A 22,362-nucleotide genomic window follows, 5' to 3' on the forward strand; every position below is an offset into this window, starting at 1 on the left:
AATAAGACCTATAATTTCGCCCCGCCTGCATCGGTGAATTGAGGATAAAAAAAAAAGTATATTTTCTTATCGAACGGTAATTTTTCATGCCAGTATGTTCAAATGAAAATTGTACTAAATAAAAACATTTTTAAAGTAACAGTAGAAAACACTAAAACTAAAACATTTTTTTCACAACAACCAGGAAGCATTAAATGGAGGATGTGATTCGACATTGTAGCTGTCAATCATCGGTCATTGTAAACGTCATGTTAGGTAGCACTTTAGCTAGCAAAAGAGCAAACGTTAAAATCGAGATTGAATGAATGTCAGTGATAGAGGCTGTGGCCAGCTGCCGCAGAAAGGAAAGTTGTTTTACTCAGTACTCCTTGTGTGTGACACTGACCCAAGCAGAAATACGACTGCTGCACACTGACAAAAAATAGGTTTAAATTGTTGTGGAAGGGAAAGGTAAGAGATACATCTGTAGCCGTCCACAGACACACACACCAAGAATTTCTGGTTAAGCAGGTACGTTAGCTAGATCATGGACTACAAAAGCGAAATCGTTAACTACTGCCAGTTCCTCTTTGTCTTCTGTTTTTCTGTGTAGAATTAGAATGTTTTGAATTAGTTCCGCTGGAGTCTGTAAAATATTTATTACTCATCTGTGTCAAAACTATCGTTACTACTGTTAACGTTAGCACACTGGCTAACTTTAAATATCATGTTTCATGTCACTTACATGCTGGCTAGCTCCTTTTGCTTGCTAATCCCGTGTTCTGTCAATTTCATTCGAAAGGGCTTCGTGTTGGTGTAAACCGACGCTGTCCTGTGAGTGTGTGTGTCGGAGCAGACTGCTGTAAGGTGCGAGAATGCAGCGGCTCACGGCACAGCTTGTCGCCGGTCTGGTCGCAGCGCTTCTGTCGCTGCTGACCAAGCACTGCGTGGCGAACGGCGGGGGCCCCAACCTCGCAGAGCGGGTTATCTGGGCTGTAAATGCCGGTGGTGAAGCACATGTAGACGTACATGGTATTCATTTTAAAAAGGACCCGTTGGAAGGAAAAGTTGGTAAAGGTGAGCATTGGTATTAATCAGTTATTATTTATTTTATTTTTTCATAAGCGTGGCTGGGCTTCAGCTGTCAATTGCAACGGTTGGTGTTGGCTAACTTGGAGTAACGTACGTTTCCAGCATAAACCTTTCCATGCATGTCTTCCGCAAGTGACTACAAACTAATGAGGAGTCAGCATTGAGGGCCGCAGCCCCGCCCCTCTTTGCATGTAAAGGAAGTAGGTGATATGATCAAACGGCAGTATTCATTCCTGGCCCAATTTATAAAACATCAATTATTTAAAGACCCACTGCAATGTAAATCGTGTTTTTAATATCTTCTTGTAACATTTTCTCATGATGGAGCACAGAAATAAAGAAAAATGGGCCTAAAATTAAATTTCTGAGTTAAATTTTTAAATTCAACTTGTAAATCAGGAGCAGACAAAAAAAAAAGCAGTTTAAAATAGCTTTGATGTTGTTGCTACAATCGGTAGGCCACAAGCTCCCTGCTCTGCTCCATTCTGATGCATCCACTTGCAGACGACCAGTTCCATGTACGTCTTTGTTTTCCTGGCCTGAGCTGGTATCTGGCTCAAAACTGCACAGCTGGACAGCTCCAATATTGCTCGTCATTTTTACAGCGCCGCCAATGTTAGGTTGGGGTTGTGAGTGGGTTTAAGCTAGCAGGAGAGTGTAAACAGATGGATGATGGGAAGTGGGGGCTTGCTTGCTCAGTGCCAACTGTCCCACCCCCAACCCGGAGGTTAATTTCTAAAGAACTACTTTTCCTCTGCAGAAACTATGTAAAAGAAAACAGACAGGTTTTTTACTTTGACTAAAAACGGCAAAATCATAATTCAAAGACCACTGGTAACACTTCTTTATAATGGATCAAAAGATGATTGGAGTGGATCTATAACCCAATGCTATATTTCGATGAATAGCTGTTTTTTGTGGTATCTATACGTTTTGAACAGCACTTGATGCTGTTTTCCTTCTATAGCATCTGATTATGGTGTACGCCTCCCAATACTACGCTCCAGTCCAGAGGACCAGATTCTGTACCAGACAGAGCGCTACAATGAGGACACTTTTGGTTATGACATTCCCATTCGTGAGGAAGGAAACTATATATTAGTCTTGAAATTTTCAGAGGTCTACTTTGCACAGTCGCAGCAAAAAGTAAGTTTAATTTCCTCTTAAAATGTAAATACTGTAAAAAGCACGTGATTCAAAACTATTCTTGTTCATTTGGCAAGGATGTGGGTTTTTTATTGATGTAGGAACTACAATTATATAAATGTAAACATTGTGAAAATGTGTCTCTAGGTGTTTGATGTTCGCCTAAACGGCCATGTGGTGGTAAAAGATCTGGACATCTTTGATCGAGTGGGTCACAGTACTGCTCATGATGAGATAGTGCCCTTCTCCATTAACCGAGGCAAACTGACCGTGCAAGGAGAGGTGTCCACTTTTAATGGCAAGCTCGCTGTGGAGTTTGTAAAGGTGAGTTTAGTTTAATATGCTGGTGTAAGACGCACTGTGCTTCTCATTTAATGATGAATCTTTGCTAATAACGTGGAGAGGTTGTTTAATACAACATCAGTGTAAAGTTTAGATGTTTACTTGTTTGTTGGTCTTACCGGAATAGGTTTTTGCTGAAAATCAATTTAAATTTAAAAAAAAAAAACTTCTGAAATGTGCTTACCGGAAAGGAAACATAATAAAATAATTTATTATTTTATTCTCATGTGTTTTTATTTATTTATATAATTTTAGAAATTTATGACTCTTTTTGCACAATTAAAAAAAGTTTTGTCACAGATCTGTTGAAAGTAATGTTTTTGTGTTACACTTTTGAACAGCAAACACGTTAAAAGGCTTATATCATGCTTTTCTTAAACCTTTCAAAGTAAACTATATCCATATGTATGATCATATATTACCTTTTGGCACACTGAGCTAATTTTCCTACCCGGAAGTAAGATCTCGATCTCTGAGGCACCGGCCTTCTCTCCGTCTGGGTGCTGCCTATTTCATGAAGTCAACCTAGAGTCGGCCTTAGCAGCATCTCTGCGTTTCGCTCACAAAAACAAACAATATCCAATTTTTTGCAAAGATGGATGTACATATTGTGCATATAAAATAAAAGAGTTTTTGCATATCACCACTAGCTCTGCGTAGAAAGTGGGTGTTTGTGTTAGCCTGGGGGTGGTGCTGACTGCACAGACTCTTCCTGGAAGGGGCTGTTCTCACTTTCATACTTATGAATGTGAGAACCCACTCATTTTTGCGGATTGGGAGCAGGTTTTTAGAGGAATGCTCAGGAATGCATGAATGGAGCAAATGACTGCTCTGGGTTTTTTTGTAAGGATTTAACATTGATATTAAAATTAAGTATTTATCCAAAAACACACTTCATAGGTTAATTGGCTGCTTAAAGTGTGCATAGGTGTGGATGGGAGGGATTGTGTGTCCTTTGACAGACTGGTGACCTGTCTAACGGATGGATGTATTTTTACCCCGTGCTTCAGACTGTTTCAGCACACCTAAATACATTTTTTTTTTTTTTTTTTTTTTTACAATTTTCAAGTTACTCTTTATGGGGGAAAAGTAAAATTCACATTTGTTTTTTTTTTGATAATTACCCTACATATATTTGTTAGCAATATATACAATAGGTTTGTGCAGCAACATCCTTTTTCTTTTTGTGACATCTGTTTTTTTAAGAGGTATATTTTACTGTTTCCTTTCCAGTTTTTAAAATCAATTCCAGCTCTACCACGTTGCACATGGTTCAAATTTAACCCTTGTGCTATCCTAATCACTTTAACGTGGGGAGTTGGGTCATCTAGATCCACTAGACAGTGCTCTAAACCTTTTTTCTTCAATGATTTGTGATCTTCACTGGTGTCCATGGATTACATGAAATCTTTCCACCTTCATCCACCTTTGTCATGGTAGGGAGAACACGTCAATGTAAGGGTGGGGTCATCTAAGATAGCACAAGTTTATATCTACAGGCTGAAGGACTTACTTTTAAGGTGAAAGCATAAAAAAGTCTAAATAAGTTGGATGAAGTAAAAGTTTTCTTGCATTAAATATGTGGATCTTAAGATGACACCAACTAATCTTTATAGACTCTGTTAACTCTGATTTGCTTCTTTTTTATTTTCAGGGTTATTATGACAACCCCAAGATTTGTGCTCTATATGTGATGAAAGGGACTCTAGGAGGTGAATTGGATTCATTGTTTCTGTGTAATTTTGGTGATGAAGAGCAATCAAACTCTGAATGATACATTTGAGTCTCAGTTTCTTAATGATTTTTAGCTAACTTAACCTGTTTTTTGTTTTTGTTTTTTTACCTGACAGATGTACCAAAACTCCAACCTCACCCTGGCTTGGAGAAGCATGATGAAGGTGAGGACGACGACGATGACGAAAGTGAAGGAGGTGAAGAGGGCGGCAAGAAGCCCGTCTTGTCTCGTTCCAAGAACAGGGTCCAATCAGGCCCCAGAACACCAAATCCTTACGCAGCTGACAACAGCAGCTTAATGTTTCCTATCCTTGTTGCTTTTGGGGTGTTCATCCCAACACTGTTCTGCCTATGTCGGCTGTGAGAATGAAAACAAACAAGCAGAGGGACAGAGAGAAATCGGGGCTTAATGGACACAAGACGATGAAGAGAAAAAGGGAGAAAGTGGGAAAGAAGTTGAGCTGACAACAGCAGCACAGGTAAAAACATACAAACAAGAGAGAGGTGAAGAAGGCTGGGGGCAAAAATTGGAACAGCAGAGGATAAAGAGACAAAAAGCCACTGCCAGGTGAAGTAAACGTTACCTCTGGAAGATGAGGAGACGCAGCAAGTGTGTGGCGTGAGATTCTGCGTCTGTTTCGCATCCACCTCTCTGCTGACCTTTTTTTTCTTCTTCTTTGTTTTTGAACAATGTTAGTCAATTTTACGCAGAGGTTGGGCAGGATTTATAGATCCCAGTCTTCGTGGATTAAAGCCACATTTCTGTAGCTCAGAGCTCAGAATTGATGGATATGAACTCAATTTTTTAACCCGGAGAGTTTTTTTACCGGGTGCCCTTCAGATTGAGCGCGGTGGTGTTAAATACAGGTTAAACTGAATAAAAGTCATCAAAGGTAATGGTAAACTCTTTTCCCATTTTACAGCTCCTTCCTTTTTTTTCACAATGTAGTTGGCCTTTTTATGGATGTGCCATCATTTATCTTCCATAAGAAGCTGAAAGCCCCAATTGTGCAACGGGCAGTATAAGCACTGCCCACATCTTCTCCTTTCCATAAACAAAGATTGGATTTATCTAGAAGAATTATCTTTGACATTCTTCCACCTAATAATTTAGGTTGAATAAAAAATGTTTAAAATGCTGTGTTTTTCCCTCAAAAGCTGGATACATTTTGAAAATCATGTTTAACCCTGATAGGCTTTAATATTAATAATTGGTGCTTTCTTTTTTTTATATTTTTTTTTACTCTTATTGCATGCCTGCCTTTTTTGTGTCACTAAAAGAATGCCTTTTTACTGTGTAAGAAATGGAGAACACAGTGGCCTCTTTATTTAAAAAAATGATTACAGATAAGGTTTTCTGAACTGGACAAAAGTAGTGATATAGGCTCTGTAGGAATTGATAAAAGCAATAGGTTAAAATGTATACATTTTTGGTATGTGAGATTTTTCCTTCAAAAAAGCTTTTGAGTTAAGAATGATTTCAACTACTGAGCCATAAACAGTTTCTCTATATGCAGAAAAGGCTAATTAAAAAAGCACAAAAATGAATTAAAGCTGAAAATTTTATTTACCAAATTTCATCAACTTTTGTTCAGTTCTTCAAATCTTTCAACCTTTTTAGTTCGGTTTTCTGACAACATTCATTTTGATTTTGAATCATTTGTAGCTGAATGGAAAGCAGTTTGTTATTCGCCTTTGGCTAAGTTTTTCTTCACTTTAGCGTTTGTCTGTGAAATTGCCTCCTTAAGTGCTTAGATCTTCTCCAACAAGGATGACTTTGCCTCCACCTGAAACCCTCCTTCACCTCACTAGTTCAGCTGTTCCGACTTGGATAAGAAAAAACAAAAATCCAGGAGCTGTGCGTCTTTCCTAACGAACTCTTTTTTTTTTTTATATACATTTTTTGTCATTCTCATAAACGGTTTACTTGATGTCTGCGATGAAATGTCTTTCTTTTGTACACATCAATTCATTTTGAACTCATGAGCACCTTTCTGTTTTTGGAAAAAAAAGTTTTGATTTTTAGCACCAAAGTCACCAGTCTGGCTTTTCTACACAGTTGCATGTGTATATACGGTACAGAAACACCATTTTTGTTGCATCAGTTGTCCTTCCATTTGTTTTGTGTCAAAGTTGATGTGTTAGATTTTTTTTTCTGAAGACTTGTGGCCTTTCTTTTTGGGGAGAACGTGAACATTTTTTTCAAATTTATTTTATTTTTATTTTTTTTACAGTCAGCCTCATAAACTGACTGATAAAGTCAAATAAATGAAATTGTGAGACTGAACTATGTGATCTTCCATTTTATGAAATATAACTTAAATTGGTGAGGGGCTGACCTGATGTTTTATAATTTGTACATTTTTTTTCTGCTCAGGATCTCTGTCTTTTAAACCGTGATATTTTATTAGTGTGACATTTTGCACTGCTTGATACATTTTAAACTGATTTTTTTTCTTTTGCTTTTTTCCTCGTCTTTGATGCCTTGATTTATTGACTAAATTGTGCTTTATCCTAATTGTTTGCCTTGACATTTTTCTTGGAGGTTTATAGTAAAGCAAGACTTTGTTTGTTTTTGATCCTGTCAAAGTTTTCATGGTTATTTATTCCACACATTTTGACTTTTGACGATATAAGATCAAGAATTTTAAATTTAAAAATCAAAACTTATTTACCTTGGCTGTTTCTTAATTTGACATTAAACAGGAAAAAATGCCTTCTTTTTTTTAAATCCATCCTGATTTGTCAGTTATGCTGCAGTGGGAACTCAAATATTTAAAGTGTGTTTGTGAGTGTGGGTGCTTGTTTTGGTCACTTAAGAACCAAAGAATTGTCCCCATTTCATCAAAGTGTTTTTACAGTGACCAACCATTGTTTTTGAGAGGCTTTTTTTCTATCATATAAAAAAAGAGGCTAATAAACACAATGAATGTCATGAGATTTGGTTAAAAATTATTAAAAGCAAATAAAAGCCAGTGAATCTGTTGTGTTTTTAATAGAAATGTATATATTTTTTTTCCTCTAAAAATTAATTCAAGGCCTATTTGAAGTGGGATGGTGGAACATCCAGGCAGCAAATCACACACTAAAAGAACCATGTCGGGTTTTGATTTATCCTGTCAAACTGTAGAGACATTTGTTGGATAAATCGTAGTTCTTCGGGAGCTTGAGGCAGCAGCCGGATTGGGAAAAAATTGTAAAACCTTTGATCTTCTGCATCACAAGTGGCATACTGCTGCAAAACGGGGACATGCTGATTAATACTGTCTTTTTAATAAATGTGCTATTTTATCATAAAATCTGTCTGCTGTTTTTATTATTTTGTTTCTTTTATCTTCATTCCTCTCTAAAGGTAAACAGAAACTGATGGAAGGTTATGAAATGTTTTGGTCAATTTGCTGACATTACAAAAGGTAAGATGTGGGATGCAAACTGATCTGGGGGGTATTCCAGAAAGCAGGTTATGCTAGCTCCCACGGTAAGTTTGAGGCTAATGAAGTTGATAACCTCAGCTTTCGGTTCCAGAAATGGAGGTATGTTTCAGGATATGTCAAGTTGCCATTGTAACTCATGCTCTGAACATAACCTGGTCTGGAGCAGGTTTAGTTGAAGGTTAGTTTGTTTTGAGAGAGGTGAAGCAGCATGGCGTGTCCATTTGAAGATGATTTAGTGGATGAAGAAGCTCAGATAATACTTTTTCCACCGTGAGAGGGTGATAACACCACATATGGATGTTGGAAAAGTTAACTTTTTTACATTGTTGATCTAACTTAATTATTTGCTTCAGTTAAGATCATTAAAAATCTTTTTTTAAGTCAGTTTAAAAATAACACGTAGTTTTCAGACAGTTATTTTATTTTCATTCAAATTAATTCAATTAAGTAGGTGTAACTTTGGTGCTGCTGTTAGATCGGCACCGAAGGGATTGTAGGAAACCATTCCCTTTGCTTGTCTGGACGGATTTGGTTTTAAGTGTGGGTTTTTGACCAAATGTGTTTAGTTGTTTAGCTGTTTTACTGTGTTTTACCGTGTTTTGCAGAGTTATTTTGTCCTACTTTGCTTTAGTCTCTGCACCATAAGGGAGAGGGAGGGAGAGGATGATGACTTTATATAGCACCCCTACATTGAACCCTGTTATAACAACGTTAGAAAATACCTAAAAGGATACATGTATTTTTTCATTCAACTCAGCAAAAAAATGAATGAATACAAAATGCGAATGTTTGTACTTTGTATATTATTTCGTTCTTTTTATTGTTATAAAAATGAGTATATCTGCCGGCTCAAACTTAGACATATGAGAGTTCAAGAATTATAATTTATTAAGATGGAAAAAATGTTAATTGAATTGGAGTAATATGACATTTAGTTAAATAAATATGTAAATTTGAGTTGTATAAACAATTAGAGTTTTATAGACGTAATAAATTAGGTTGAATAAATTTAACTGAAGTACTTGTTACCAATAGAAGTAATTTATTTAAGGATAAAAAAATTGGATAAGCTATATATATATATATATATATATATATATATATATATATATATATATATATGCGTCACAAGGAAAATGGAAAAAAGATCAGAAACTCGTGCGTTTACTTTGTCTGTTCTTCTACTACAAGCAGAAACTCTTTCTTTTGCTGATGCAGCAAACTTTTTTGATGGACGTATAATCTTCATACGCCGTCATTAATCTCAGACTCCGTCTCACTGAAGTGTAGCGCTCTCTTTTTTTCACCACGCGTTTCCATGGTGACTCCGGAAATCGGCGATCCATTGAGAATGTCTTCATGTACCTGCTGTGCACGTGCATTAACCCAGGGTTACCAAGTCGAGCGTAATTACGCCAACTCATATCCGGTCTTTTGGAACCGACATACCCAGAGTAAGCAAGTTCAGGCGGATTTCAGCCAGAGTTTAGGTTTAAAGTCAGGCTAGTTTAAACATGCTTCCTGGAATACCCCCCTGTTTGTTCCCTTAGTTGTTAGTTCTTGTTTTTTGCCCATTATCTGTTAAAATGCCCTTTAACCCTTGCGCTATCCTAGGCACTTTAACATTGGGAGTTGGGTCATCTAGACCCACTAAACAGTGTGCTGAACCATTTTTCTACAATGATTTGTGAACCTCACTGTTGTCCATGGATTACATGACATCTTTCCACCTTTATTCACCTTTGTCATGGTAGGAATAAGATGTCAATGTAAGGGTGGGGTCATTTAACCCTTGTGCTATCTTAGATGACCCCACCCTTACATTGACATCTTATTCCTACCATGACAAAGGTGGATAAAGGTGGAAAGATTTCATATAATCCATGGACACCAGTGAACATCACAAATCATTGAAGAAAAAAGGTTCAGCGCACTGTCTAGTGGGTGTAGATGACCCAACTTCCAATGTTAAAGTGCCTAGGATAGCACAAGGGTTACAAGTGGAAAACCAAAGTAAATGACATTTTTCTTACACGAAAAACCACACAAACTACTAAAATATTTACAATTGTTTTTATACATTTATGGCTTAAAAAAACATAAATAAATCATTGAAGTGCATACTTTTATGTTTGGGGACAAATGTCCATGAGGGGGGATATTTTAAATGTCTTATCTGTAGTACAGAACCATGAAAGGAGTGTGTGAGAGTTGAATGCTTCTTCTTCCACAGGGTACCCAAGAACCAGCCTTTCTGCAACCCAAGATCAAGCCCAGATCCAGAGCCGGTAGTGTGCTGGCAAGCCCTTCCCCCCACATTTCATCATGGGGGTCCCCCGGTGGATCCTCGCCGGAGAAGAGCATTGACTGTCGAATGTTTGTCAAGCTGGAGCCTCGTCCAGCACCACCTATCGACCTCTGCAGACTCTGGAAGAGGAAGAGGAGGTCCACCCTGAGCTCCACAGTGTCACCGCGTGACCCCACGCTATACCTGGAGGAGATGTTAGACAGCTGGCTTTACAACAAAACCCAGAGGACCACAGCAAACCTCGACACCAATCGCTTTAAAGCATTTTGAAGGGGTTTACCTGGTGGGGAGGTTGTGTTTGGACAAAAACTGAATCACTGGGAGGAAATCCACATTTTGATGAAGATGAAGGTGAAGGTGAAGCTCAGCTCTCATAACTGCCAGTGCCAAAATATCTCTTGTGAGGACAAACTCCACGACTGAATCTAAAGAGGAGGAAGAATGGAAGTTCAGCACACATCCTGATTTATGACATGATCAATTACAAAATGTGCCACTGGACAAGACTAATCTGCCAGCAGGCTCTCAGTTATAGTAAACAAGTTGAGACTCATTTGTATCCAGACTTCAGACTAAATTGGAACATTTTGAGTTTATAATATATATAAATATATAATGAATATAAAAAGTAAACCTAAAGTATAGTCTCATTTTTGTTATAGACTCAGCATAGTACATTTGAATAGAGCACTTTTTCTGAGGGTTGCGTTAAAGCTTAACCTAGAAATTCTACAAAAAGGCTGGCTTAAATCTTGTCTCATGCATCTCTCCCTTCATTTTGTGTCTGTTTAGTCTCAGCCATTGTGTCACTTTCATTCACAGAAACTTTCTCAAACTTGTCCTACTTTGTGTTTGTGGAGCTTCAAACTCCCAGAATTTTCCCAAATGGGGGTTGCTTTCAAAACCTGGGTCATTAATTCTTGAAATGATCCCAATATCATCAATACAGAGAAAATTTGCTAATTATCTGGTCTCTTACCTCCTCTCTTGCTGCCTTGGATGCCTCTGACGTCCCTGCAGATCACTCCGTCTTGACAACAACGATAGACCCGTCGGATAAAACTGAAAAGATTCTTTCCAGGAAAAACCAAAGCACTTGAGGTGCCCGGAGAGAACGGCCGCACACGAAGCTGCAGCAACGTGGCCAGAAGAGTTCCGGGAGCTTCCTGCGCGTTTTCCAGCCATGGCGCAGTCAGCTTTGCGCATCTCTCCCAGTGCGTGTCCGTGCGTAAAGCCAGATCAGAACCTGCTGCGTTTGAAGCCTGTGACAGAAATCCCAACGAGTCCACTGAGCGAGCGCATACTCCAGTGTCACTTGTCATGACAGAGATGAAAAATGAAGCAATCCAAATGCAGCGTGAGACAGTCATAGTGAGCGCCAGGATCCTGGATGATCCTCTTTCCAGCTCTCCAACGTTTTCCTTTGTAGCGTCTCGTCCGCGCTATATACCCCACTGACAAAGGGAACAACTTTACAATTTGAATCCTGTCCCTCCCCGCAGACCCTGCCCCTCACCGCTCCTTTTTACCCTCACGGCTTTCTCTTAATGCACGTACATAATTAGGCGCCCCGAAGCGCAGCGACCGCATCTATTCAGATTTAAACACTTAGCTAATGACTCTAATCACTCCTTATAAGAACCATCAAGAAGCTGCTTAAAAACACCACGCATGGCACATACTTAAACACCGAAGAAAAAAATCATTTAACTTCATATCAATGCGCACACGCACTCCAATGAGACACTTTGGAGGTGGAGACCACCAAGAGCTGTTCCCATAAAGAACAGTAATCAGAAAAAAGAAAACTTACAAGGGCATTTTTAAATTTGATTTTTTTTTCATTTAAAATAAGCTTCAACAAAACAAGCAACTGAAGCCGCAAACAAAAATGACACTCATGTTTGTAGATTAAATGTTCTTCATAAAATGGAAACTTACAACAACAAAGTTGAGGTTTTCTGCAGCAAAAAATCATCAGAATGTGCAGGAAAAATGCTTAAGTTTGATCTGAAATTTCAGGTTTAGTTTCTGACACATTAACATTTATGTTCTTATCTTGAAGTCATGGAATGTTTATGCAGAAAAAATGAGGTTATATTTGAGCTCAATATAGTAAATGTAAATGTTTTTGAGGAAAAACCAACTCTTTATAAATACTAAGTTCAGGCGTCCTGATACTGTGCAGTCAGAGCAGGTTCACTCCATGTTTCAACAGTCGATGTCGAGCTTTGCTCGGCAGTGAAAAAGCGCTGTCCTGGTGGTTTGGGATACCCGAGTTCCTCGGGGGTCCACCGAGCTGCTGGAAGAAAGTTTCCTGCGCCACGTTGCGGGTTCCATACACTGCAGTGCCAGCACTCCTGGATGAGGGAGGGGGAGAGTCACATGTCAAAAAGAGAGAACACAAGTAAACAGTTGGGATGTTGCTTAAACAGTAAAGAAAAAAAAAACATTTTTCAGGATGAGTGCAGTACAACAAAGTGACAAATATATCCCCACCCCCAACTAGACAAAAAGGGCTCCCCCTAAGACATCAGAGTTGGGCTGACCTGATAATAGCCTCCTGCAGAGTTTCTGTGCTACAGAAATGCGAGTGAAGCAGCGACGTGGCTCTGACAAAAGGATGCTCTAGGGCTCCAACCGCTCGGCCAGACACGTTGGCTGCAGAGGCACAAAATAACAGAGGACCATTAACCTGGACAGACTTGCCTGCTGCACAAAAGAATGTTGATCACAGTCTAAGTAATTATGCGTTAGCTAGCTCATTCAGAGACAAATATAAAGTACAACCTCCCCACAAACCAGATAAACCGGCAGATTTTCCTGATTTTATTTATTTTTGTGAAAAAGAAAGACTAGGCAGAACAGAGATGGAGATGAATAAAGTGACAGCAGGACCTTACTTGTTAGAGTGTTCTGAATGCAGTCATAGTGGGCAAATAAGTATTGTCCTGCAGGTTCTGGTGCTGCTGGGGAGATGGTATGCAGATGGGCTTCCAGTCCATTGAGTGAAGCCAGGCTGCTGTGATACTGATCATAAAGGAAATGCATTATAATGCAAATCTACAGAAAACACGGGAACAAAAACATAATGAAATGCTACTTTTCTCACCACTTCCTCAATAGAAGCCGTGTCATTCAAGAAATGAGGTTCTACTAGCAGAGCCAGCACCAAGCTGTTGACCCGGTGGACGTAGAGCGTCATGGCGATCAGAGAACTCTGCTCATTGCTCTCTAACGTATGAGGGTGAGGAAGAGTGAGGTGCTTCACCTCTGTCATGTGATCTTTAGTACTCCTGCAGCAGGCTTCATTATCTCCAGACACCGTCTTAACATTGGCAGAAGGTCCACTAAAGTCAAATTCTGTCTCGCAAGCTCCGTCACCTCCATTTAGATGGAGGTTTCCTTCACATGTGGAGCTTTCTTCACCTTCTATCTGGCTGACTCCTCTTGTGCTATCGTGAAAACTTTGATAGTAGAACTTGTGCAAAGTTTCCTCCTCAGCTTTATGGGAGTTTCTCCTCTGTGAGGAAGAAGGCCTCTGTGCCCGAGGTGAGCAGGTGGTTGAACCTGCAGCACTCTGTGTTGGAGTTGGGCTAAACACTGAATTATCCAACTCTGACCAATGAGGGTGGACGCTTAGCTTTTGAGAAGAGTGAGGGGAAGTTGGATCTGATGGCTCTGGCTCACTGGAGGGAGTGTCTGACAGTGTTCTGGAGAGGCGGCTCCTCCTTGGCAGAGCATCCTTTTGGGAAGAAGAGTGGGAGCTGAGGGTGGAAACATTTTTGAGACAGTCAGAAGTTTCTTCAAAGTCACTCAAGACACAATGAAAATTCTTTCAAGCGGAAAAAAAGTGAAGAAGTGAAGAGAGAACCTTGAATCTTTGTTGACAGGAGGAGACCGCAGGTGTTGCAGTTCAGGAGGAGTCAGAAACACACCTGTGGAGCTGACAGCACACCCAAATGAACCTGGTGCGCTTGTGCCGTTTGTCCTTTGGGCCTTCATACAAAATACAACATATATTGTATTTATTTTAGATAAAAGTTAGAAAATACAATTATAATGCAGTCCATTTGTATCTAAAGTTTTGATCAAACCAGGATTAACCTGTCCTACCAGTTAGAAAGAAGCTAAATTTACAAAAAAAGTCCAGGGCTGCAATTGGCGCCACCAGGTGTCACCTCAGTGGCCACCCCACAGCCATCCCACTAGCCACTAGCATCAGTTATGCATTTAATCCCAAATACCCAGCAATCCAGGTGACAAGTTGCTTTGACCACGTAACTCGGCCCCTCCCCCCTCCCCTCCCTGCTGTCTTCGCGGACGCAGACTGCTATAGCTCAAGACGTGCCGCTGGACGCAGAAAATGATTAAGACTTATTATTCTTTTTTTTTTAGCGAAAGGAGAGGGGTAATATTTGACTGTGCTTTTTAAGTGCCAAATGGTTATTCTAACAAGTGCTTTTCAATAATTTTTTTTGTACAACCCATTCACAGTCATTTGGGCTAAAGTGCATTTAGATGTGTTTATGGTTTATGTGAAGAAATAAAAAAAAAACACTGCAATGAAAATGTTAATTAACTTTTCAATTGCATTTAATCTTATTAAAAATAGTTCAAGAACGCAGGCCAAATGGTTGGCCCTCACGCAGTTTCACCACACTAAAGCGATTGACAGTTCGCATTAAAAAATTCTTTTATTGTCTAAATGTAAAATACTTTTGTTAAGTAAACCTTTGCTAGGAAGGTAATTTGTCAAAATACTAACAAAGCTATAAAGACAAAAAAGAGTTTATGGGGCTGGCAAATTAACAGTCCAAAATGGATAATTCCTTTGAAGACAGCTGGATGAAACTTTTATGTCCTACCTTGTTATACATTTCCCTCTCATGAACCATGACCTTCATCGTCAGTTCGGGAGACAGTTGTGTGCTAACAACTCTTAAAGGACAGAGATGATTCACATATTTCAGAACCAATCATAAAAAACATTCTGATAGAGATGCAAATATGAAAAATATCTTGTTACCTTCCTTTGAAGATAATGCAGCCTGCTAACACTAGAGGGCAGCGCTGACACGCCTGAAGGATGAGAGCAGCTTTGAGGAGGAGAAGCGGGTCCACCTGAGAACAGGAAGCATAATGTTAGGGTGTTTGTGTTTCTGTTTGTGCAGGGAAACATTCTCCATTTGCATAGAAAATTGACCAGTTTAAGTTTATCAACTAAATACATTTTCACAGCTATGCAGATGAGGCCCAGATCACATCTCCACCAAACCACACTCTGCTCACCCACCTGCCTCCATCACTAGCTGTCTTCACTCATTAAAATCCTGGTTCACCTCTAATTTCCTCAAACTAAAAAGCAATAAAACAGAACTTCTACTTGTGGGCACCACGTCCACTCTCAGTAAAATTAATCATTTCATAATTCCTTTTGATTACTCCCTAATTTTCCCCTCCCCTCATGTTAAGAGCCTCGACAGCACTCATTCCTTCACTTCTCACATCAACAACGTCACCTGGACTGCCTACTTCCACCTCCGGAACACCCCCGTCGTCGCTGAATGCAGGGCATTCACTCACTCTGCCCCACAACTCTGGAACTCCCAACCCCCTAACCTGCGGATTATGGACTCACTCCGTGAGTCATCTCCAGCCTCAAAACTCATCGTTTCAGACTAGCCTACTCATCCTGATTGTAGTGTATTTGTCTTTTTAAACTTTTAACCTAACATTTATGTTTTTTGAAATTTGTGCTTTTATCCCTGTTCGGTGACATTGAGTTCAGAGAAAGGCACCTACTAAAATTTACTACTATTATTATTATTAAACATTTAATGAGACAGGTAGGTTTAAGATTAAATACACCACAGATTAAATCACATATTCCTACTTTCTGCTGTTTAAATCTATTCTACAAACAAACACTATAATAAAGTATTTTTATGCTGCTAATATGAACACTACAATAGTGTTATATGTTTATAAAGACAAAAACAATGAAAAATTAAGAGCTGCAACGGACTGGTGACCTGTCCAAGGCGTAACTCGTTTTTGCGCAACAATAGCTGGGACAGGCTGTGGCAACCCCTTGACCCCAAATAACATTCAAACTACTTTAATTTCTTTTTAGGGGCAGGTTTCTATAAGCTATGGTTCTGCCTGTTCTATTTCAAACATGTTTTGTTTTACTGTTATGTTTTTGATGTTGTAGCTATTATTCTTAAACTACTAAGTTTGCATGACATTGACTGTATAATCATTTTAAACAATTGTTAAAACATATGTAATTTTAAGAATTGTTAATTGTATGTCATTATGATGCTTTTTTTGGTGCGTGCCCGATCACGGTTTGCCTTTTTCTTTTCTCAGAAATGTATTGCCTTATTTAAAATACTTTTCCATTTATCTATTTATACATGTTAACTAAACTAAAAAAAGGTATTAAAGGCTATAGAAAACCCTAAATCAAAGTTCTGAAGCAGTTCCGAAGGCTTGAAATGTTCCCACCTTGATTACCGTGGAGTCCCAACTTGTTCATAATTCAAAAAACAAATGCGACCTTGTGCAATCACACAATCAACCAATAGATCTCTCATAAATATATAAAAAGATCATGAAATTTGGAAAAGCTTGCACACACATTTTAAATTACCCATTATTTTATTAAATATATTTCATTTGTCTTTAAAAACCTGTTCATTATTTTAAAACAGCATTTTAAAATATTTATTTTTAATCATGTTGAATATTATTATAATTCTATGGCTTTTTTGGAAACTCAGATTTCAAAATCAATATTTTCTAAAGTAGCTTTGTTTTTATTTTACATTTCTGTTTTTCAGAATGACTTATTTATTTCATGATGGGCTTTTTCAGCAGAATGAGTCTGTCAATCAAACCACACAAGGCTGAGACTTTTTTGTGATTGGATACTCCTTTACTCAGACATATATAAAATAATGGGATGGGGATAATCAACAATATACAGCCGTTTTGTTTTTTCTTCCTACTGGACAGGTCCGGTAATATTTTCAAAATAAAAGATAGTTCAGACTCGTAATAAAATGAATACAGTATTCAATATTTCTTCAGCGGACGGGCCTGGTGGTTGGGGGTTGTACAAATTTTGGAGCATGCTGTTCATTTTATTCAAGGATTTTTTTCTGATAAGTACAGCAGCATTTCTGGAAAATGCACAGGTTTAATCCGAAAAAGTGGCTCGACTGCCGATAGGTCAGTAAATTCTGCAAACCACTGTATTTGAAGCTAAATGCAGCATGTCAGAGTTTATGTTCCTCCTAATATAAACTCTGATAAATCTGTCTTTTATCACAAACACTGACATCACAAGCCTGATGGCTCTGTGAGGGGAACGGACAACCGAAAAGACCTTTGATTCACAAGTAAAGCTCATTAAATGACATTTTCAGTTTTAAATAAGATGTAATTTTTGAGAGCAACTCACTCAAAAAGCTTTACAATGGGTAACTTTATGAATTATAATTTATAATTGCTACATATTTTTACATTACGTGTCTGAAAATTTACTTTGAGAATATACACTTTTTTTTATTTTCTATGTTTCAAAAACAACTTGATTCAAATGATTAACCAAGATGATAAGATTGAAAGAAACTTTGTCATCTGTTAGGGTTTTCAATAAAGCACAACGTTTCATGTCATTGGACACCATTTTTATCCCCATTCGCGTAAAAACTAAGTAAAATCTCCAAATTGCATTTGCAATAAAGTTGCAAAAATGGTCTGTTTGCACAATAAACCATTTGCTGGTTGCTTACACAACATTGCAGTGTGCACAGTGACAGTCATATCCTGACCTGTGTGAAGAAGCAGAATTGAACTCTAAGCAAAAGCAGAACTTTGTTGATATCCTGTACATACGTTAGTCAAATCCATGGTCCTCAAACAGCTGAAGATGTAGTGCAGCGGTGATTGTGCTGACAGCAGGTGTGACAGGAAGCAAGTCCACCTCGCTGCCAGAGTTTCCCGACTGTTAAGCTATTGGAAAAAACATGTACATATTTAATAACGATAAAATAATAGACAAAAAGCATTTATAAGTGTTTTTGCTTAACCCTTGTGTGGTGTTCATATTGTTGTTACTCAGCCAGTGTTCGTGGGTCTGGTGGACCCGTTGCATGTTGTGGTTTTTAATGCCTCACAATCAAACACTTTGATGTTAAAATACTCGACAGATGTTTACCTCATCCAATTACAATCAGTATATTTGGTTGATATTTGCCCTTTACCTTTGTTAGATCACATTCATAACTCATTATTTAAAACGTGATAAAGAAAATCAATTAAAATCAAGATATGAGTGGAAACAAATTTTCAAGTGAAGCAAGGGATTTCAAACCTCCGGCCTTTATTTATTTGAACACAGAAACTGAACCCATTCAGGTGCACAACACAAGCTGAACACATAGAGTAAACCTATTAGTCAAGACAACACATCAGCCCCATTGAACACATGGCCTTCTAGCCACTAGCCTGTACAACACATGGTCCTGGCTGCTGATGGCCTGGTCCTGTGGCTGGGTGCTGATGGCTTCGTTTTGGAACTGGCTGATGCTCAATCTGAATGGTAAATTGCAAATGGCATATACTTATATAGCGCCTTTCTTCCTACAAGAACAAAGCGCTTTACAGTCACAGACCCAGTCACACACACATTCACTCACTGGTGGCGGCTCCGCTGCCAAACACAGGTGCCCGCCTACCACCAGAGGCAAGGTGGGGTTCAGTGTCTTGCCCAAGGACACTTCGACTCATGGGCGTGCAAGGCGGGAATCGAACCTGCAATATTACGATCATGGGTCGACCGCCCTACCGCTGCACCACGGCTGCCCCAATCTAATCATCTTCTTCAGAGTCACTGTCAGACTCTGAATTTTCAGAAATGTGATCCTCTAATTCTGAAACCTCCTCTTCTGAATCGTCTCCCTCTACATCATCCTCAAAAACGTCTCTCTCTTCTAAAATCAATTCCAGGGCCCTCTGCGCAGAAAGTCTTTTGGCCATTTTGATCAGTTGTGATGAGAAACCACACTGGCAAAGCTATATTTATAGTGTCCCGCCTCCAATTTGTAGCAGATAAAGAGCGAGATATTAAAGATTCCCGCAAGAAAGTCAAATGGTCAAATGTGCGGGAGAACGGGAGCAAACAGAGTTGATGCTTGAATTATTCTAACAATGTTGCAACCTCGTGCGGGAACCGCAGGTGCAGAAACAGAACTCACATTTACAGTGAATCTTTCTCTCTCTGCCACTTTCTCTCTCTCTTTCTCACTGGTCACACACACACACATACACACCTACACACACCCACACACACACAGCAGGCCCAGACAGGTGGAGGACAGAGAGTAGGTACATAAAACATCAATTTCCACACTTCTATTAGCCCCGGGTCCAGTGGACCCGAACATCTTATATGTAATAGAAATGTGTTGGGGGGGTATACGGTGTGTGGTCATTAAAAATGTATTCTGATATCTGTTCTTCACAGAAAATGAGCCAAGGTCAGTGAGTCTGAGTTTGAAAAATTAATTAATTGTATCATTTTTCTTTTGAAAAAAAATGAAAACGGGTCCCACAGACCCGAACACCACATAAGGGTTAACTTGCAAGCATATAACCATTTAGCAATATGTCTAAGATTATAAGAAAGAAGAGAAACAACTTTTTGAATCTGAAATAACTGATAAAAGTAGACATTTTTTATGATTTTTTGACTTGATCTTGAGAATAATGAAGACTCTATGCATAGAACAAAAGAGCAGCAGGCTGCACCTCATAGCTCATGCGAACAGGGCCGTTATAGAAGCAGAAGAGGTTTATGAGCTGATGCAGGAGCTCGCAGACACTGACAGTGGGGGTATCCACCGAGCAGCCCAGAGCCTGAGGGAGACAAGAAAACTCAAAGTCAGAAAGACCCTTAGATTTTGCTACTGAACTGTCTGGAAGAGTCCTCACTCACCCAGAAAAAGTCATCCTTCATCCGTATAGCGAACTTGCAGCGTCGCAGCCTGAGAGTGCTCACCTGAGAGGAGGACAGCTCAGACACACAGCGGCCAACACCAGCCAGCTGACTGCAGAGCAAGTCCTGCTTATCTAAAGGAGTCTGTCAAGGGGAAAACAATGATAGAATCAGCTCTGAGGGGTTCACGATCACCATACACACTGCTTCCACAAGCAACTAAGTCCTGTGAAGCTCAGACCTCCTCAGGGTAGAAGTAACAGATTCCCTTTCTTGTAGGATCGTCTTCTCCTCTGACTTTGGATCCATCATAGAGGAAGAAATAATGACACCTGCAACATTAAAGCAAACTGAATATGTAAATTGACAATGATTTACCATGAACTCCTATGTTACAAACAGAAATGTTTAAGATCACAGCAGTAATGATCACTAATCCTGCAGAGTTTCTGAAGAAGATCAGAACCTCAGACAGACAGTCTCACCTTCTCGAGTCTGGCAGTATGAGTTCAGCCATGGGTTATTCTATCTATGTAAGCAGGTTATGGATAACAAAAAAAAAAACGAGTTACACCATTCAGACTCGGTCAGACCCTCCCGCGAACCATGGAATGATGGCGGCAGATCCACGTCAGGTCACGCAGCGGGACACGCGCCTTCGGACAACTAAATATTTGCATTCCGCAGCCGACATGAAAACATGGCACTAAGTTAAGAACCGATAGTGACACTGAAGGAATGCAGGCCAGTCACACGCAGTGGAAGTCATGTGAAAGTACGGCGAGCAAACAAGGACAAAATACTCTCGATTTCAGAAAATTTTTTGAGAACTCAACAATAACACACACTTTTCTCTGGAAAATAAAAGTTTTTATTTTATTTTATTATTTTTTTTTTGTACCTCTGTGGTTTAGTTCTTTGTTTACGTAATTTTGTTTGCCACAAAGACATGACGTCACTGTATTGCCTATTTTATGGGTTGGTTAAGATTTATATGAACAACATAAGTTGAATATTTATTGTGAGATAATGATGATCAGGAAATCGAGTGTCATAATTGAGCTAAAAATACTAATAATAAACAAGAAAAGCAACTTAAAATAATCTTAACAAATGATCACAAAAAATGATTGTACATGTTGATTTTAAAGTTTTATTCCTACTTTTTCTCTCGATTCTGTAAATAACTGGGTCAGAAAATGTCTGTCACATTGATACTGCATAAAACAGTCATTCCAGTGGAATAGTTTTGTAGATAATGAAAATTCAATGTAGTGTTAACCAGATCATTTATGTTTTTTTTTATCTGTTCTCCAACAATGGTAGTCTTGTCAGTCTCTATAAAATTGTTAATTAAATTAACTACATACACCCTTAAACATTCACATGTTCTCATATTTTCTCCAACATATGAGACTTAGTAGAACATGAAACCAAATTAACATTAAATTTAACATTTAAACAACCACAGTAGGTGGTAACTTTTTGTCTGATTTAGTAAGTAAAAGTGAGCATCTAAAATCAAAACATGTTTCAATTTCCAGTTTTAACAAAATAAATTCTGCTTTCCAAATGCTTGTGGGCCAATACTAGAAATTTTTTAACTGAAAAACTTTCTTTTTTAATTGTTATTTTTTGCAGACATCTTCTAGGAATGTCTAAAATGATTTAAATTACTCACACAAAATATGAATTATAAAGTGTGTGTTTCTGAGATCCAAGTTTCGTCCACAGTGCGCATGGAAGTGTGAGGCTTTCACGAATCACGTCTTCGTATTTCGATTAACCACGTCTGCATGTGCAAACTGTAAACGCCCATTAGCGGCTTCGATGAAGCAGGAAGTGTTTACTCTGGAGGAAAGCTTTCACGTTTTTCTTTTTTTTTTTTTTTTGTATTGAACAATTGCAACATACAAAACAAGAAAATACAACAATTATGCACATATAATGTACAATAGAATTCTGAATACAGAACAAACGTGTTACATTCTTTAAAAAATACTAATTAAATACAATTTCAAAATACGTATCACATCTTTACAGGGATCTTAAAACGACAGCTGTCCTGACAGTACTGCTGTATTAAATTAACTATTAGCTGAAAAAGCAAGTGGCATTTTGAAACAGAAATGTGAAAATTTATCAACAGAAGAGATAAGTTGGGAATTAAAAACCACTAATTCAACAAATCACTATAGCAATGATGGATTGACCACATAATTATATTACAGATACTCAACGGATGTTTCTGAATTTTCCCCACCTGTTAATCTTTCACGCAATGAAGCAAGGCGTTATAACAATGCAAAAAAACAAAA

General features: G+C 38.6%; 3 protein-coding genes across 4 annotated transcripts; 1 reads left to right on the top strand and 2 right to left on the bottom strand.

Annotated features, from left to right (window-relative positions):
• Nucleotides 1-251: 251 nt before the first annotated feature.
• Nucleotides 252-7,592, top strand: mlec (malectin). 2 transcript variants are annotated; one of them, XM_004072549.4, is made up of 6 exons: nucleotides 252-450; nucleotides 782-1,056; nucleotides 2,039-2,217; nucleotides 2,365-2,541; nucleotides 4,214-4,271; nucleotides 4,410-7,592. In XM_004072549.4, the coding sequence occupies exons 2-6, from the start codon at nucleotides 855-857 to the stop codon at nucleotides 4,655-4,657; spliced, it is 864 nt and encodes a 287-aa protein (XP_004072597.1). In that variant the 5' UTR covers nucleotides 252-450; nucleotides 782-854; the 3' UTR covers nucleotides 4,658-7,592. The 2 variants fall into 2 exon arrangements, with proteins under 2 accessions (XP_004072597.1, XP_011477761.1); XM_011479459.3 differs by having other exon boundaries at nucleotides 253-510.
• A 2,194-nt stretch (nucleotides 7,593-9,786) lies between these two features.
• Nucleotides 9,787-11,737, bottom strand: LOC101170276. The gene is made up of 3 exons (XM_023958660.1): nucleotides 11,015-11,737; nucleotides 10,316-10,460; nucleotides 9,787-10,218 (listed from the first exon to the last, which is right to left on the bottom strand). The coding sequence occupies exons 1-3, from the start codon at nucleotides 11,403-11,405 to the stop codon at nucleotides 9,900-9,902; spliced, it is 855 nt and encodes a 284-aa protein (XP_023814428.1). The 5' UTR covers nucleotides 11,406-11,737; the 3' UTR covers nucleotides 9,787-9,899.
• A 118-nt stretch (nucleotides 11,738-11,855) lies between these two features.
• hps4 (HPS4, biogenesis of lysosomal organelles complex 3 subunit 2) lies at nucleotides 11,856-20,816 on the bottom strand. Its single transcript, XM_011479460.3, has 12 exons — nucleotides 20,530-20,816; nucleotides 20,286-20,376; nucleotides 20,045-20,188; nucleotides 19,858-19,965; nucleotides 17,944-18,060; nucleotides 15,065-15,159; nucleotides 14,904-14,976; nucleotides 13,910-14,034; nucleotides 13,148-13,802; nucleotides 12,939-13,065; nucleotides 12,585-12,696; nucleotides 11,856-12,395 (listed from the first exon to the last, which is right to left on the bottom strand). Exons 1-12 carry the CDS (start codon nucleotides 20,559-20,561, stop codon nucleotides 12,224-12,226), a joined length of 1,851 nt encoding a protein of 616 aa, XP_011477762.1. The 5' UTR covers nucleotides 20,562-20,816; the 3' UTR covers nucleotides 11,856-12,223.
• Between the last annotated feature and the right edge of the window lie 1,546 nt (nucleotides 20,817-22,362).

This window comes from Oryzias latipes, chromosome 9 (genome assembly GCF_002234675.1).
Source record: "Oryzias latipes chromosome 9, ASM223467v1".
NCBI lineage: Eukaryota > Metazoa > Chordata > Actinopteri > Beloniformes > Adrianichthyidae > Oryzias > Oryzias latipes.

Bases quoted from the DNA above. Each gene is read 5' to 3' on its own strand.
- mlec (XM_004072549.4), top strand. From the start codon at position 855: ATGCAGCGGCTCACGGCACAGCTTGTCGCCGGTCTGGTCGCAGCGCTT. The intron at 1,057-2,038 runs GTGAGCATTGGT...TTCCTTCTATAG, and splicing joins GGAAGGAAAAGTTGGTAAAG to CATCTGATTATGGTGTACGC. The intron at 2,542-4,213 runs GTGAGTTTAGTT...TTTTATTTTCAG, and splicing joins TCGCTGTGGAGTTTGTAAAG to GGTTATTATGACAACCCCAA.
- LOC101170276 (XM_023958660.1), bottom strand. From the start codon at position 11,405: ATGACTGTCTCACGCTGCATTTGGATTGCTTCATTTTTCATCTCTGTC. The intron at 10,461-11,014 runs GTAAGAGACCAG...CCTCCTCTTTAG, and splicing joins CCAAGGCAGCAAGAGAGGAG to ATTCAGTCGTGGAGTTTGTC. The intron at 10,219-10,315 runs GTAAACCCCTTC...CATCTCCTCCAG, and splicing joins AAACACAACCTCCCCACCAG to GTATAGCGTGGGGTCACGCG.
- hps4 (XM_011479460.3), bottom strand. From the start codon at position 20,561: ATGGCTGAACTCATACTGCCAGACTCGAGAAG. The intron at 18,061-19,857 runs GTGCAGCCTGCT...TTTTTCCAATAG, and splicing joins CTGTTCGCATGAGCTATGAG to CTTAACAGTCGGGAAACTCT. The intron at 13,066-13,147 runs GTGAGAAAAGTA...CTTTATGATCAG, and splicing joins CGGCTTCTATTGAGGAAGTG to TATCACAGCAGCCTGGCTTC.